Source organism: Gracilinanus agilis, chromosome 2 (assembly GCF_016433145.1).
Source record: "Gracilinanus agilis isolate LMUSP501 chromosome 2, AgileGrace, whole genome shotgun sequence".
NCBI lineage: Eukaryota > Metazoa > Chordata > Mammalia > Didelphimorphia > Didelphidae > Gracilinanus > Gracilinanus agilis.
Window position 1 is genome coordinate 483,674,239 of NC_058131.1, and position 16,968 is coordinate 483,691,206.

General features: G+C 40.9%; 1 protein-coding gene across 1 annotated transcript in view; it reads left to right on the forward strand.

The window, feature by feature from the left end:
- The window catches only part of VASH1 (vasohibin 1), a 31,229-nt gene that overhangs the window by 10,547 nt on the left and 3,714 nt on the right, over nt 1–16,968 (forward strand). The window contains exons 4-7 of the mRNA XM_044662099.1: nt 3,739–3,795; nt 7,142–7,216; nt 9,991–10,372; nt 12,758–12,870. Of these exons, the coding sequence (XP_044518034.1) occupies nt 3,739–3,795; nt 7,142–7,216; nt 9,991–10,372; nt 12,758–12,870 (627 nt within the window). The remainder of the gene's footprint in view (nt 1–3,738; nt 3,796–7,141; nt 7,217–9,990; nt 10,373–12,757; nt 12,871–16,968) is intronic.

Consider the following 16,968-nt stretch of genomic DNA (forward strand, 5'->3'; position numbering starts at 1 on the left):
GCCCACAGACCTTGAAAGGGGGCTCCAAGATCATCTAGACCAGAGATGTCAAGCACTTGGACCCCTGCCTTCCTATCTGCAGCCTGAACCAGATGAAAATGTAATTGGGGGAAAAAGAAACATACAAAGAACATAAAAAACATTAATATGAAGTTTTCTAAGCCAATATGTGGCTCATAGAAATCCTTATGTATCATGTAGTTCCTATTTGAGTTTGACACCACTCATCTGCTCAGTGTTGCTATAGAGAAAAGACTGGGCTTAGAGTCAGAAAGACCTGAGTTCAAATCCAATTTTAGACACTTATTAGTTTTGTGACCCTGGGCTAGTCATTTAACTTCTGTTTTCTTCAGTTTCTTCATCTGCAGAAATGGAAATAATAATAGTACCTACCTCATAGGGTTGTTATGAGGATAAAATGAGATAATAATTGTAAACAGCTTATCACAGTACCTGGCACATAATAAACTCTATATAAATGTTAGCCATTATTATTATTTTTAAACTCCTACCTTCCATGTTAGAATCAATACTGTGTATTGGTACTGAGGCAGAAAAGCCATAAGGGCTAGGCAATGGGGGTTTAATGACTTGCCCCTGGATCAATTAGCTAGGAAGTATCTGAGGTCAAATTTGAACCCAGGGTCTCCTGTCTCCAGACCTGACTCTCAATCCCCTGACCCATCTAGCTGCCCCCATTAGTCATTATTATTACTGATGACTTTTTAGAGTTAAAAGCACAAGTTGTGGTATCACTCATCTCACAAATGAAGAAATGGGACCAGGGAGCCCAAGATTGTCCAAAACCACAATAGTATAATGCCAGAACTGCCTTGGGAGTCTGGGGTCACCCTAATTTCTATTCTTTTATGGATATTAACTCTCAAATGAGACTTGAATAGACCATGTAAATATTGGATAGTAGGATCTTGACATTGAAGATGAGAAAACTAAGTCCCAGAGAAAGTAAAGAGACTTGTCCAAAGTCACACAGTAATGAGTAAAACCAAGATGAGAAGTTGCCTAGATTCCCAGACATTTAAGATTTTTCTTGGTTTTTCTCTGGTATACCCCAACTTACTATTACTTTAGCCTGATGTAATCCTTTAGGGTCATAGCTGCTACTGGGTATTGAGGCTGAGAAGAATGACAGTGTACTTAGATTAGGGACCACTAAATGTGCAGAGATTACCCCTACCTCATCTGTGCAGACTGCATGAATTCATCTATGCACATTCGTCTGTGAGTTTTTTTAACTTCCTCCTCCCTTACACACAAAACTGTGTCACAGGAATCCCAGACACAAATTCAAGACTTTTCCCTTAGACCAGTGATTCCCAAAGTGGCACCACCGCCCCCTGGTGGGTGCTGCAGTGCTCCAGGGGAGAGGTGATGGCCACACTTTTTTTGTATTACATTCTATTCTGAGTTCAATGAATAGTTTCATAATTTCCAGGGGGCGCTAAGTAATATTTTTTCTGGAAAGGGGGCGGTAGGCCAAAAAAGTTTGGGAACCACTGCCTTAGACACACACATACACATCATGCTTGCTTACTAGCTTTTGTTTTATTTTGTTTTGTTCTGTTTGTTTTGCTTTCTTTGTGTTTGCTTTTTTTATTTTATTTTATTTTATTTATTTTTTATTATTTATATTATTTTTATTTATTTTATATTTTTATTTTATAAGAACAAGAACCAAGAGCAAATCCAAATGTTTGTGTTGAAAAGATGACCTTGGCAATCTAGTCAATCTGGTAATTTTATAAATGAGGAAACTGAGGCTTAAAAGGGGTGGAACAAATTGCTTCCGGTCATACGGGAAGTGACACAGCTGTGACCTGAACTCAGGTCTTTCACCTCTCTCTGCTGTTCGACTCTCCACTAACTAGAAAATTAGATGGCTTTGGGAAACAGCCCAAAAGCTGGAATCTCTTTCTCCAAACCTTCTATGCAAGCAGTAAGAAAAAATAGGTTGGCATTTGAAGTTAGAGAACCTGGGTTTATATTCTGGTTCTGCTACTTATTATTCATTATGTCATCTTTTTTTTTCCCAATCCTTACTTTCTGACTTAGAATCAACACTATGTATCTGTTCCAAGGTGTTATGTAATCTTTTTTTTTTTTTTTAACAATCCTTACTTTCTGTCTTAGAATCAATACTAAGTATCAGTTCCAAGGTAGAGGAACACTTAGACAATTAAGATCAAGTGACTTGTCCAGGGTCACACAACTAGGAAGAATCTGAGGCCAGATTTGAATATAGGACCTCTTGTCTCCAGTCCTGGCTCTCTATCCAGCAAGCCACCTACTTGTCATTTATGCTATGTCATCTTGAACAAACCACTATTATCTTCCTTTGCCTCTATTTCCTCATCTGTAAAATAAAGAGGTTAGACAAGGTAACTTGTAGGTTTCTTCGAGCTGCAAATTCTGTGATCTTCTCTATAATTTGCTTTCACCCCTCTTCTTTAGGAGAGAAATGGTCTAAGGACATTTGTGGAGAATATGAGTGAAGGGAATAGATAAGAGTAAAAAAAGAACAAAAAGATTGTAAGTGGAAAGAAAGTGGCAAATGTAATTATACCCATCATCCTCACCACCTGGGCAGCCAAATGGCCCAGTGAATAAAGTTCTGGACTTGGGGGTCAAAAGACCTGAGTTCAAGTCCAGTCTCAGATACTAACTAGCTTTGGACCCTGGGCAAGTCACCTGAGCACTGTTTGCCTGTTTCCTCAACTGTAAAATGAGGGTAATAATAGTATCCATCTCACAAGGTTGTTGTGAGGATCAAAGGAAATAATGCTTCCAAAGCACTTAGCACAAAGCCTGGCACACAGTGGGCATTATAAATGCTCGTTCTCCTCCCCCACCTCTGAGAGAAGTAGAATACTGCATGTCTCCTGAGAAATGTAGACTCTGGATTTCCCCATGTTAGGGAGAAAGTTGAACAGAGAGGGGAATTTCAAATTCAGTGGAATTTAAGAAGCTTTTATTAAACCTCAACTATTTTCCAGCCACTGTGCTAGGCTCTGGGAATACAAAGATATGTTGGCATGACACATTTTTTAGCTAAATCTTGATTATTAAAATTCTCTCCATCTATTTCTTTAAACTAGACTAAAAACCAAAGCAATGTGTTGAGCCTTGATCCGTAGCACCTGCAGATTTCTGAGGCGTAAATGCTCACACGATTTAGAATCAGTCCATGCTAGCTTGAGCTCCTGGACACAAAGATAAAACAAAACAATTCCTACCTTCAACAAGCTTATGTTCTATTGGAGAAAAGTAACATACACACGTTATGTTTAGAAAAACTTTGAGCTTCAAATATAGACAAAGAATTTTGAGGAACAGAGCACAGACCTAATATGATGAGTAGTTTAATAATAAAATACAGGTTCTAAAAAGCAGAAAATGGAAAGTGAGGGATAGGGACATTAGGGGGATGGTAGTGGTCTAGATGGTTACAAGGCAGTACGGAATGGTGGTCCGAGAGAGGAACTTTGACTATACTGACTACCATTCGGAATCATAGAGACTGTGGAGGGTTGTAGATTATTGTGCCCTTAGCGAAGATAACACTCATCTGACCACTTGATCCCTGAGAAAGAGGTTGAAAAATGAGTTATACCCATGTTAGAATGGGAAGATGTGTCTAAGAAACAACCTGGTATTCCCATCCTCAATTTCTGTTCCCTTCTAAGGAAAGCTAAATGGTCCTTAACCTTTTGCCTCAAGGTACAATCATACAGGGACACAGTTCTTTGAAATTAAGAAGAGCAGACCTCTGACTGGGTAAGTGCCTCATTGTACCATTTTTTAAAAAAAGTTTTTAAACCCTTAACTTCTGTGTATTGGCTCCTAGGTGGAAGAGTGGTAAGGGTGGGCAATGGGGGTCAAGTGACTTGCCCAGGGTCATACAGCTGGGAAGTGTCTGAGGCCAGATTTGAACCTAGGACCTCCCGTCTCTAGGCCTGACTCTCAATCCACTGAGCTACCCAGCTTCCACCTAATTGCACCATTTTGATCAGAACTCTTCCCCACTAAACAAGACAGGAGATCAACATAACAACTGTATTTCTAGGCAGCTATACTTTTTAATAGTGACATTGGGCCAATCCTGGAGGAATAAAGGACAAATGATCACCCATGGTGAGGGTGAGGTACTTTATACAGATGGAATCAGTTTATATGAAAGTCAAGGGCAGCCTTGAAGAAAAAAATGGACCTAGAAATGGAGTGGATCTGGAAGAATGGATCTAACTTGGAGTGAAGGCATCTTATCTTCTTGCTTTGATCATTTGGGGAGTGGGAATAAGGATTAATTAAATTTACCAAGTGATGGAGATACAAAAATGAAAAATTACAGTATCTGCCCTCAAAGGGTTTCTACTCTAGTAGATGACTGAAGTATGTACATAAATTACTATAAGAATGATTAAGGAATATGAATAATACGGAAATAGGTTTTGAAAAATTATGCATGTATAACCTGGTGGAATTGTTTATCAGCTCCAGGAGGGAGAAGGGAAGAGGGGAGGGAAAAACATGAATCATGTAACCATGGAAAAATATTCTAAAATAGCTAAATAATTTTTTAAAGAACATTAACAGTATGAAAAAAGAATGATTAAGGAAGTAGGAGAAGCAGAAGTAAGGAAGTAGCCTTAAAGACTGGAGGAAGGATTTCTAACTGAGAAGTTCAGGTAGGGTTTCATGAAGGGTGTGAATTGGGAATTTCCACTTGCAAGAGTGGTAAGATGTCATAGTCAGAGCCTGAGAAAAAGCCCATTCCAGGCAAGTGGGGTAGAGGTAGCCTGTATAAAAACAAGAGTGAGAGAGGGAAGAATTAGATAAGTAAAGAATGAGTAGGCCACTGTGGCTAGAATTTAGAGTAGATGAAGGATAGACATATGCAGTAATCAGCTGGGTGGTGCAGTGGATAGAATGCCAGAACTGGAGTCAGAAAGACTCATCTTCCTGAGTTCAAATCTGGCCTCAGACACTCACTAGCTATATAATTCTGGGCAGTGTTAACCCTGTTTGCCCCAGTTTCCTCATCTGGAAAATGTAGAAGGAAAGGGCAAAACACTCAAATATCTTGGCCAAGAAAACCCCAAATGGGGTCACGAAGAGTCAAATATGACTGAAATAACAACAGCAAGAAATAGTTTGCAAGACAGCTAGAAAAATAGGTTGGAGGAAGACTGTGAAGAGCCTCTAATGCCTGGATAAGGAGTTTACATTTTATTTGGTAGACAATGGGGAGTCAATGCATGCCTTAGGAAAATACATAGATATGTATGTGTATACATATGCAGATATGCACAAATGAATATAATAAAAGTATATGTATATGTCAAATTGTTGTTGTTTTTTTAATCATCCCATGTAAAAGCTATCTCCTCCCATCTTCCTCTAAGAGTCACCAGCCAGATCCTAAATTCAGGGGCAAGGAGCAGGCCTCCTGTGCCCTAGAGAGGACTCTGACGTTAGCAGAAATTCTAAAATAGGGGTTCTTAATCTATGATCTGTGAACTTTTCTTTTTTAACATTTTGATGACTGAATATCAACATAATTGCTTTTGTAATCCTATTTTACTTTCTTTTATTTATTTATGATGTTATTTGTTTATTTATTAAAGTATATAAAACTTTATTTTATGCTTTCAAAAACATTATTCTGAGGAGTCATCAGGCTTCTCAGATTGCCAAAAGAGTCCACATCCTAAAAAAAGGGTTAAGAACTGCTCAAGAAGGAATTGGAGTCTATTTGACAGAGCCTATTCCTGCCCATCCCTTCCTCCCCTCCTCTCACTCCTCTCCTCTAAGCCTACCAATACCTAATGTAAGGCTGGTCCCCCGTGAGGCCACCCTGGAGAAGATTTCAAGATTGGTACCTATTATGAGCCAGCTAGTTTGTCATTTCTCAGTGAATGACCTGATAAGAGCTGAAGAATGCTCTGTTCCCTTCTTTTGTGAAGGGTGTAGTCTGGGTCTGGCTTCCCAGGGGTCTAGTAGGATGAGATAGGTCTGATCAACTGGAGGAAGGGATCCAAGTTGCTTTGGAACTAAAATCTAATAAAGCTTCATGAATTCCAAACACAAGAGCCTAGGAACAATGGGCCTTGGCGTTAACCGGGTTTTTAAACAATCTAAAATCTTTATGGAGGGACAATAGGGCATGGAGCCAGGTGCAGACTGGCGATTGTGCCCAGTTACATGGTACTTGGACAAAACATTATTGGGTCAGTAGAGCTTAAATATTCTTGCCTCCACCCCTTCTGTCCCTGGGAAGAAACCAGTTGGTTTGGTCCCTTTTGGGGTATGTTTATTAAAAGAGGAGAAGTCAACTCTGCGTCCTGTATAAAAACTTAATAAGTTTTCCCTCCCTTTCCCCATCCGTCCTAAATGGCTACCCATCTAAGGTGGGGGCTTTCACCCTCTGCTAATGATTATCAAATGCGAGTGTGAGTGAAGGGAGGTACTGCTAATTGACCTATCTACCCCTTCCTCAGATGGTCTCTTGGATCCAGAGTTTGGGGGATGGGTAGAAGGGTAAGGAGAGAGGACTTTGTATTGTGGTAGAGGATGTGAATAATCCCTCCCCTTCTTTGTCATCACACTAAAAGCCATTTCCTTTTCTCTTTCTCTCTTATTTCACATCCATCTCCAAAGAGTAGCCTTTTCTCCTCTTTTAAAAGAGAGGACATTGGGGGCAGCTGGGTAGCTCAGTGGAGTGAGAGTCAGGCCTGGAGACAGGAGGTCCTGGGTTCAAGCCCGGCCTCAGCCACTTCCCAGCTGTGTGACCCTGGGCAGGTCACTTGACCCCCATTGCCCACCCTTGCCAATCTTCCACCTATGAGACAATGCACCGAGGTACAAGGGTTTAAAAAAAAAAAAAAGAATTGATAAAAGAGAGGACATGAAAATGAAAGGTGCCAAGCCTAAGCAGAATCAGCCAAGAGAGTAAGACTTGTCTCTTTCCATTTGTTTGGCTTGTTTCTTGCCCTCCTTTCCATTTCTTGTTCATTTTAGCCTTGCTTGCTTCCATCATCCCCCTCAACAATGTCCTCCTCTGGATCTAAGGACAATCAATGAAGCTTTTTTCCTGGGTCTGACCCTTTCTCTTTCCCCACAGGCTGATGGACCTGGCTAAGGAGATGACCAAAGAGGCGCTGCCAATCAAATGCCTAGAAGCTGTGATCCTGGGAATGTATCCTTTCTCTTCATTCCCTGCCCTTCTTTTCCATCATCGCTCTGCCTTGTTTTTTTTTTTTTTTTTTTTTTTTTTACCCAAGCCTACATTGGTATCAAGAATCAAGAATGCCTGATACTAGTTCTGACTCTGCCTTTCTCTGTCTCTGTAACCTTAGTCAAGTCCCTTTTCTCCCTGGATCTCAGTTTCCTCATCTGTAAAATAAGGAAATTGTGCTAGATCTCCATCAGTTCCAAAAATCCTGTACATTTGTTCTGTGGCCAACTCTCCCATCTACTTTTGGTGAAAGAATGAAATGAAGGGGGCAGCTGGGTAGCTCAGTGGATTGAGAGCCAGGCCTAGAAATGGGAGGTCCTAGGTTCAAATCTGGCCTCAGACACTTCCCAGCTGTGTGACCCTGGGCAAGTCACTTAACCCTTATTGCCTACCCTTACCACTCTTCTGCCTTGGAGCCAATACACAGTATTGACTCCAAGATGGAAGGTAAAAAAAATTAAAAAAAAAAAAAAAAAAAAAAAAGAATGAAATGAGCTCTCGGCTGTAGACTACTAAGTGAAACCTGCATGTCTTACATCACAGGCTAAGCCTTGGCACTTTGCCCCCGAATTGTAAACTAGAAGAGAACAGCCATCGTACCTTCAGGAAAAAGAAATGGTAGGATGGATGAATAGGGCAAGGCAACTGTACCAGCCACAGCCCAAAAGGTAGGAGTGTGTGTGTATGTGTGTGAGCACACGTGTGTGTTTCATATTTGTGGGTGCACGTGTGTGATGTATAGTATACCATCTGACCCAGCAGCTCATTTTCACTCTCTGTCTTCTCAGGCTTTAGAAGAGGGTTGGAAGATAGAAAAACAAGACTCACTGTAGGAGAGGGAAAGATTAAAGAGATGATAAATCATCACTATGACCAGGAGAAGGAGAACTATGTTCTTGGAACACTACCTGGGTACAAAAAAATAACCAATTTATCCTGCTAGAAGCAGAATCTGGGAAGAATTTGTCTTGGTCAGAGGTAGGAATCATGAATTCGAGAGGTGGCTCGAAGAACTGGAAAAAAAAAAAAGAAAATCAAGAGTTCATAAGTTCTAGTTTTATCTCTTTCTCAGGCCAGACATATTCTCTTCCGCAGCTCTTAAAGGATCATTGATTTAAAGGAAGAGACATTATCAAGTCCAAACCCCATCTCCACTTCATTTTACAGATGAGATAATTGAGGCCCAAAGAGATTAAGTGACTTATCACACATAATAAATGTCAGCGGCAGTTTATGAACCCAGGGCTGGCAGACTCTTAAGTTCACTGTTTTTTCCACTATACAAGGGGTATCAAACTCAAATAGAAATGGAGGGCTACTAAACCATACATCAGGATCCCAGTGGCCACATATTGACTCAGAAAACCACCTATGTTTGCATCAACACATTAAAATTAGATTGGAACTATATCTTAATCTGGTTCAGACTGCATTCAGGAATGCTGTGGGGTACATGTGCCCCTGGGTTGCATGTTTGACCCCCTCTGCTCTCTCCCAAGTCTCCTTTCTTCTTACTTTAATTCTTGGGGATTGGTATTAGGGATTGGTCACTCTCCATCCCAGGGGTGTAAAAAATTTGCTCATTCTTCATGAATCCTTTTGCCAAAAAAGGTAGCCATTTGTCTAAAATGTACATTTTGGTGGCAGCTAGGTGGCACAGTGGATATGGCACCAGGTCTGGAGTCAGGAAGACCTGAGTTCAAATCTGGTCTCAGACACTTCCTAGCTAAATGACCCTAGGCAAGTCACTTAACCCCAATTGCCTAGTCCTTACCACTCTTCTATCTTCGATCCAATACTTATTATTGATTCTAAGATAGAGGATAATGGTTTAAAAAAAAGAAAAACGTCTATTCTGGGGAATTGTATAAAATGGGCTGCCCCTGACTGAAGGTTTTTGAATATGACATAACGGGGAATTTTTTACTAAGAGTGATCATATATCATTCATTCTATCCTCAGGAGTTGCCTGAGCTGCACAGTTTGTTATGACTTAGATTATATATAGATTAAGGCTGAAGTTATTGGACTAGTCAGTGTCAGAGGCAGGATCTAAACTCCAGATCTTCCTAATCTACCTCCCCATCACACCCCCTGCACCCCTGCTTCTTGAGAGTAGTAAGAAATAAGGTAACTGAAAATTTCAAGCCCACAACTGACTGACAGTTTCCCCTAGGCACCAAGTTCACTTCCCCAAAAGACAAAGAACTAAGGAGGGTAGTGCCAAGGACAAAGGGTTTGACCCTCATTTATGAGATAAGCTCCCCCTTTGGCACTTGATTCTGATAAAAGCAAGCTGCGATTCTCTGAGGGTTATATGTAGTCGTGAGATTTGATCACAGGACATTTGAGATCTCCTGAGGGGTCTGTGGACATTTTGTACTAGATGGAAATCTCAGTTCCCTTCTGTGACTTGTAAAGAAACACTCCAGGTGAAAAGAAGACTAAAACCTGAATTCCAGACCACGCTAGTAACTGAGAAGGACTAGGGTCCCCCCACCTTCACCGCCACTAATCCTTTATCCCAGAGACAAGGCAGCGAAACTAGAGGGACTGGTATCCCAAGAAGGATCTGGGACTCGGCCATCATCGATCACCGAAAGCCCCTTCTGGAGAAGTTCCATCAAGTAGGGGTGGTGTCTTGGGAAATCTACCCAGCCCGTTGGGGGGGATGTGCTATACCCCGGGGTCGGCTGTTCTTTGGCTGTTTTCCTGAACAGGATTGGCACGGCCAGTTACCTCACCAACAGCATGCCCACGCTGGAGCGCTTCCCCATCAGCTTCAAAACCCACTTCTCAGGGAATTACTTCCGACACATCGTGCTGGGGGTGAACTTCGGGGGCCGCTACGGGGCGCTAGGCATGAGCCGCCGTGAAGATCTCATGTACAAGCCTCCGACTTTCCGCACACTCAGCGAGCTGGTCCTGGATTATGAGGCTGCCTACCAACGCTGCTGGCATGTCCTGAAGAAGGTGAAGCTGGGCCAGTGTGTTTCTCATGACCCCCACAGCGTCGAGCAGATTGAGTGGAAGCACTCCATCCTGGATGTGGAGAAGCTGGGGAGAGAGGACTTCAGGAAGGAACTCGAACGGCACGCCCGCGACATGAGGCTGAAGGTGAGTCGTGGAAGAGACGAGGCTGGAGAAAAGATGGCCTGGCGCTGCAGAAAGAGAATTAGGCTGGGAATCTGAATTGACTTTTTAACTACCGTATGAAAGCCTTTTCAAATCCATTGCCCTCATTTTCTTCATTGATAAGATGGAGTTGGGCTACATAATTTTAGAAGTCCCTTCTAATTCTAATATTGCATGAATCTAAAAACTTGCCTGCACAAAGAGAATGAGTCAAGAGGCTTAGATATAGAATCAGGTTCCATAATGTTCTCCACCAAGGGACCCAAACTATTCAGATGGAATTTAATAGAGATAAATGTAAAGTTCAAAGAATCAACTACAGAATTACAAGAGGGCAGAGATATAAATAGACCCCAAGACCTGTGGCAATGATCTAGAGCAGTAGTTCCCAAACTTTTTTGGCCTTCCGCCCCCTTTCCAGAAAAAAATATTACTTAGACCCCTGGAAATTAATTTTTTTTTAATTTTAATAGCAATTAATAGGAAAGATAAATGCACCTGTGGCCATCACCGCCTCCCTGGATCACTACAGCATCCACCAGGGGGCGGTGGTGCCCACTTTGGGAATCACTGATCTAGGGAGTTTTAGAGTCTTACAAGTTCAATATGAACTACCAATATACCAGTGAATAAACACTTAAGTACCTACTATGTGCCAGGAATTGTGCTACAAGACAAAAGCAATACTCCTTAATCAAGTAATAGGACTAAAATCAGGGAGATGACTAGTTACACTCTAAATCATATCATATCTGGGATACCCACATTAAAATCTGGTTACTGTATTTTAGGAAGAACCATGACAAACTATAACATGTGCAGAGAAAAATTAGCAAAGATAGTAAAAGAACTGGGAATGTTTAGTCTGGAAAAGAGAAGACTTGAGGCTCAAGGATTGAGGGAGAAAGTGGTTGTGGTCTTCAAAGCACTCAGCACAGTATCTGACATAGTAGATGCTTAATAAATGTTAACCCATTAATTGATTGATTCAAACATATGCAGGCTGGTATCCAGCTAAAAGAGAGACTGTTGTTAATCAGCCCCCAGGTCAGAACTAGAAATAATGGGTAGGACTTGCAAGAAGAAGATTTTAGCTTAATATGATGCAAAGTTCCTTTAATTAAGCTATCCCAAAGTGAGATGGATCATCCATTTCAGGAGGTAGTAAGTTCCCCTTTGCTGGTGGCTTTCAAGTGCAAGCCAATGACCATTTGTCAGATATATTGAGGAAGGAAGGGAGGGAGGGAGGAAAGGAAGGATTTACGTGCCAGAAATTGTGCTAAATGCTTTAAAATGATCTCATTTTTATCATCAAAACAACCCTGGGAGATAGGTGCTATTAATATAGCTGCAAACAGTTGCAGAAACGGAGCCTGCAAGAGGTTAAGTGACTTGCCTAGGGTCACAATCTAGTAAGTGTTTGAGGCCAAATTTGAACCCAGGTCTTTCTGAATTCAGGTCCAGTGCTTTCTCTACAGTGCCTCCTGAGTACCTCTAAATGGTCTTTGACATTCTTTGAGATTTGTGTGTGTGTGTGTGTGTGTGTGTTTGTGTTTGGTCCTTTGAGGTACTGTGGACCAACACAACCATTTATTTGACAAGCAGAAAGTAGTATTCCATAGGATGGAGTCATGGAGGCAATCTAGGGTTGCTGGGACAAAGTGAAGTAAGAAGAACAGTCCCCTTCTCTTTCTTTCTCTGTGCCTCCAAGCTGAGCCCCAGAGTTCTCCTGGGATGTCCTGAGCCACCTTTAAACTTTCAGAAAAGGATCCTGAATTTTAAGCCCCCACTGATCAATTTCTACAAAAGCTGAAACACTAAACACTATTCTTAATAAACCAGTTTATGACCACGCACGAAATTACTTTATAATTATTCTCTCCATACATACCCAGTGTGTATAGTTCTAGAAACTATAGTAACTCAGCCGGTCTCTGGCCACATTAGTCCAGAGGCTAACCAATGTGGGTTAGCCAACAGTTTTCCACTGAAGAAGGAGGATTGAGCAACAGCATAATGATAGGGGAAATTCAGGAATGGTGAAAGGAAATGATGCAGAGGAGGGACAGGCAAGCCCAGACAATGAGGTTAGTCATCTTTGGGTAAAACCAGGCACATAATGAAGTCCCACTCAAAGCTGGATTCTAGTCCACGCTTAACCCTTGGAGTGAGGATGTAGCAGTAGCAGAGGCAGCCTTTACCAGGTTTCAGGAATAACTGAAAGGATTCTGAGGAAAGGCTGTTCTAGAGGATTCTCAGGACTTTTCTGGGTCCCAACCCTCCCTGGATTCTTTTGGCTGTTGGGATATGTGCTTCAGGGTCCTGAGATAACCTCATGAACTTCCCTCATCTCCTTTTCCCTGACAGATTGGCAAAGGGACCGGCCCACCCTCTCCTACCAAGGATCGGAAAAAGGATGTGTCCTCCCCGCAGCGGAGTCAGTCCAGTCCACATCGCCGTAACAGTCGAGGAGAGAGGCGGTAAGGAAATGGGAATTGGTAATAAGGAGAAGAAACAAGGGATTTTCCCTCCCTCAAATTGCCTTGTTTTCCCCCTCTCTTCCTCTATCCTTCTAAATAATAATTACAACTGACATCCTATACAGTGCCTGAAGGTTTGCAAATATATAGAACATTGCTTTGGACCACCAGCATTTGATCCTCACAGCAACCCTGTCATGAAAGCATTGTATTATTTCCTTATATTGCAGTTAAGGAAATGGAGGCTAAGAAAAGCCAAAAGATTAAAGAAACTACACAATTATAAAATTGGATTACATGTGCAAGTAGTTCATGTGGGAAAAGATTTGGGAGATTTTAGGAGCCTCAAAGCTCAATATAATAATAATGAGAAGAAAAACAATAGCTAGCATTTATATATGTGCCACTCACTATGCTAAGTAATATACAAATATTATTCATTTGATCCTTACAACAACTCTGAAAGGTAGGTACTATTCTTATCCCCATTTTACAGTTGAGGAAACTAAGACAAACAGAGATTAAGTAATTTGCTTAGAATTAATTACATAGTTAGTAAGTGACAGAAGCTGGATTTGAACTCATGACTCCCCGACTCCAAGCCCAGTGGTTGCCTGACACTTTGCCAGTCAACTGTGGCAGCCAAGAAAGCTAATGCAATCTTTGCCACTGTCAACAGTGGCAGCCAAGAAAGCTAATGCAATCTTAGGCTATATTAAGAGAGGCATAGCTTCTAGGAACAAGGAGGTGATAATATCACCCTACTCTGCTTTGATCAGCCCACATATGGAATATTGTGCCACATTTCCAGAAGGAAGCCACAGAGTGAGAAAAGGACAACCAAGAGTTCATGCCATATGAGGATTGACTGAAGAAACCAAGGGATGTTTGTCCTGGAGAAGAGAAGACTTATGGGGGATATATATATATATAACTCTCCTCAAGTATTTGAAGGGCTATCGAGTGGAGAAAAGCTTCTGTGTGATCCCACTAAGTAGAACTAGAATTAGGGAGTAAAAGCTTCAAAGAGAATTATGTCAAGGGACCAAAAAACCCTTTTTAATAATGAACATTGTCTAAAAGCAGAATGCACTGCTTCCAGAACGTATGGGTTCCCAATTACTAGAGTTCTTCAGGAAAAGGCTAGATGACTTCTTGTATATGTTGTTGAAAGGCTTTGTATTCAGGTATAGGTTGAACTAATATTCTTTGGTCTTACAGCTATGATCTAGGCAGGTTATCTCCTGAAACCAAATCCAGCATCCTTTCAAAAAAGAAAAGCGATTATGAGAAGATGTTACATGTACCAACAATTTCAAGAGTAGCTTGATTACTCTCTTAGACAGGAGTTATATCTAGAATATTTCATACCTAGTATAGCTTCTTCTTCTTCTTCTTCCAGCCCAAACTCTTTCCTTCTTAGAGTCAATATAAGTATTGGTTCTAAGACAGAGGAGTGGTAAGGACTGGCAATTGGGGTTAAGTGACTTGCCCAAGATCACACAGCTAGGAAATGTCTAAAGTTAGATTTGATCTAGCTTAGCTTATTCCTCAACTGTAAAATGGGGATAATAATGTCACCTGCCTTACAGGGATGATATGAGAATTAACTGAGATAATATTTGTAAAGTGCTTGGCAGGGTATCTGAAACATAGAAGGCATTTAATAAATGCTTGTAAAAGTGAAAGGGAGGGAGGGAGAAAGAGAGGCAGAGGCAGAGACAAAGAGGCAGAGAGACAGAGTTTGAGAGATGGAAACTGAAAGGAAAGTTTTGGCAACTGGTTGGATATATGGATTGAAAGAAAATGAGGTGTAAAACCCAGTGGAATTGAGCATTGGCTACAGGAGTGGGGTGAGAGTAGGGGAGGGAAAGAACATGAATCATGTAACCATGGGAAAATATTCTAAATTAGTAAATTAAATAAAAATTTTCAAATAAAAAATAAATGCCTTTAGGTATGGGTTAATTTCCCACAGAGGAAAAAAGAAAGAAATGAGGAAATAAGGATGATGACAAAATTACAAACCTGTATGAGACTGGAAAGATGATGATACTCTTGAAAAGAATGGGAAAGTTCAGAAGAGAAGTGGGTTTTGTAGGAAAGATAATGAGTCCTGTTTTGGACATGTTGAGTTTGAGATGCCTCCATTTTGAAATGTTTAATAGGCAGTTGGTGATACTGGGGGTGAAGCTAAGGATAGAGACTAGGGCTTGCTATATAGATCTGAGATTTCTCTGCATCAAGATCATTAAATCCATGGGAGCTGATGAGAGCCCCAAGTAAGAGATAAGAGAAGGGACCCACAGTTATGGGGCATGGCGTGGATGATGAGCTTGCAAAGGAGACTGAGAAGTACTTCCCCTGGGAGGGGAAGAAGTAAGGAAAACAAGTATTATAAAATCCCAAAGAAGGGATAGCATTCAAGAGGAGAAGTTGCTCAACGTTGTCAAGTTCTACCAAGAGGTCAAGAAGGTTGAGGATTGAGACAAAGTCATTAGATTTGGCCATACACAATCACTAGAAACTTTGGAGAAAGCAATTTCAGCTAAGTGATGATGTCAGAAGCCAGATCAGAGAGAATTTAGAAGAGGAAAGGAACGGAATGAAGGAACATAGACAACTTTTTCAAGGAGGCTAGCCAAGAAAGATAAACAAGATAAGGGGAATATAGTTAAAGGGAATGGTAGGGTCTCAAGAGGTCTTGGTTTTAGTTTTGTTTTAAGCTGTAGTAAACTTTGGCATGTTTGTAGGAAGTATTCAAGGAACCAGTAAATAGTAAGAGATTGAAGATTAGAGATAAGGGAACTTGGGAGAGGTGTGGTGGGTATCTTCTAGAAAAGTGAGCGAGAATAACACTAAAATTACATGTAGTTGTATGGCCCACATCAAATTGCTTGCCATCTCTGAGCAGGGGGAGGGAAGGGAAGGAGAAAAACAGTTTGAATCTTGTAATTTTGGAAAACAGACATTGAAAATTATTATTCCATGTAATTGGGAAAATAAAGTAACTTTGAATTTTAAAAAAAAGTACACGTAGAGAGATGGACCTTGAGTAGGAGAAGGGCTACCTCTTCATCAGAGACTGGAAGAGATAGACAGGGATGACATCAAGACATTGTGAGAAGAGGAGAAAAGGAGAAGGGCACCTGCCAAAACCTCTGACCTCAGAGCCTATTAGAGGGAAAGGAATGTGTTGAATTGATCAAGAAGCATTTTTTGAAGGTAACTAGGTGTCTCCATGAATTGAGAACCAGGTCTAGAGATGAGAGGTCCTGGATTCAAATCTGGCCTCAGACACTTCCTAGCTGTGTGACCCTGGGCAAGTCACTTAACCTCCATTGCTTAGCCCTTACTGCTCTTCTGCCTTGGAACTAATAAGCAATATTGATTCTAAGGCAGAAAGAGTTTTTAAATTTTTAATTTATTTTTAAAAAGAAGCATTTATTAAGGACCAGATTTGTACCATGAACTATGTCAGGCACTAGAGATACAAATGCAAAAGCAAGGTAACCCCAGCCTTAAAGAAGATAACATTTTACCCAGGAGAATTGAGTTCAGTGCCTACCTCTTCCACTTTTATCCCTCTGTGTCCTTCCTTGGACAAGTCATTTTACCTACATGTGCCTCGGTTTCCTCATCTGTAAAATTATTCTTGGCATATAGATTATCTCTAAGGTCTCTTCTTGCTCTAACATTCTGTGATTTCCCCTACTTTTTATCAGGGTGCCTGTCATTCCATAATTTCAATGCCATCAATGTTTTGAAGGCCTTTTGTCTTTAACAACTTTCTCCCCTCTCCTACCATTTAAAATGCCAGTGCCCCTGGGACAAGACCCAAGTCCCCTAAGATACTATTAATTAACATCTTAGTTCTTAATACCCTGACAAGGAGTAGTTGACTGCTAGCTGAAAGTGAATTTTGTAAGAGTGTTTAGGTGAATTTAGGGAAATGTCAAGCACAATTTATCAATAGTTTTTTGAGTAACAATAATGGCTATTATTTAAATAGTTCTTTAAGATTTACATTTTACAGACATAATGTCATTTGAAGTAGACTGCTATTATTATCCCCATTTTATAGATGAAGAAACTTAA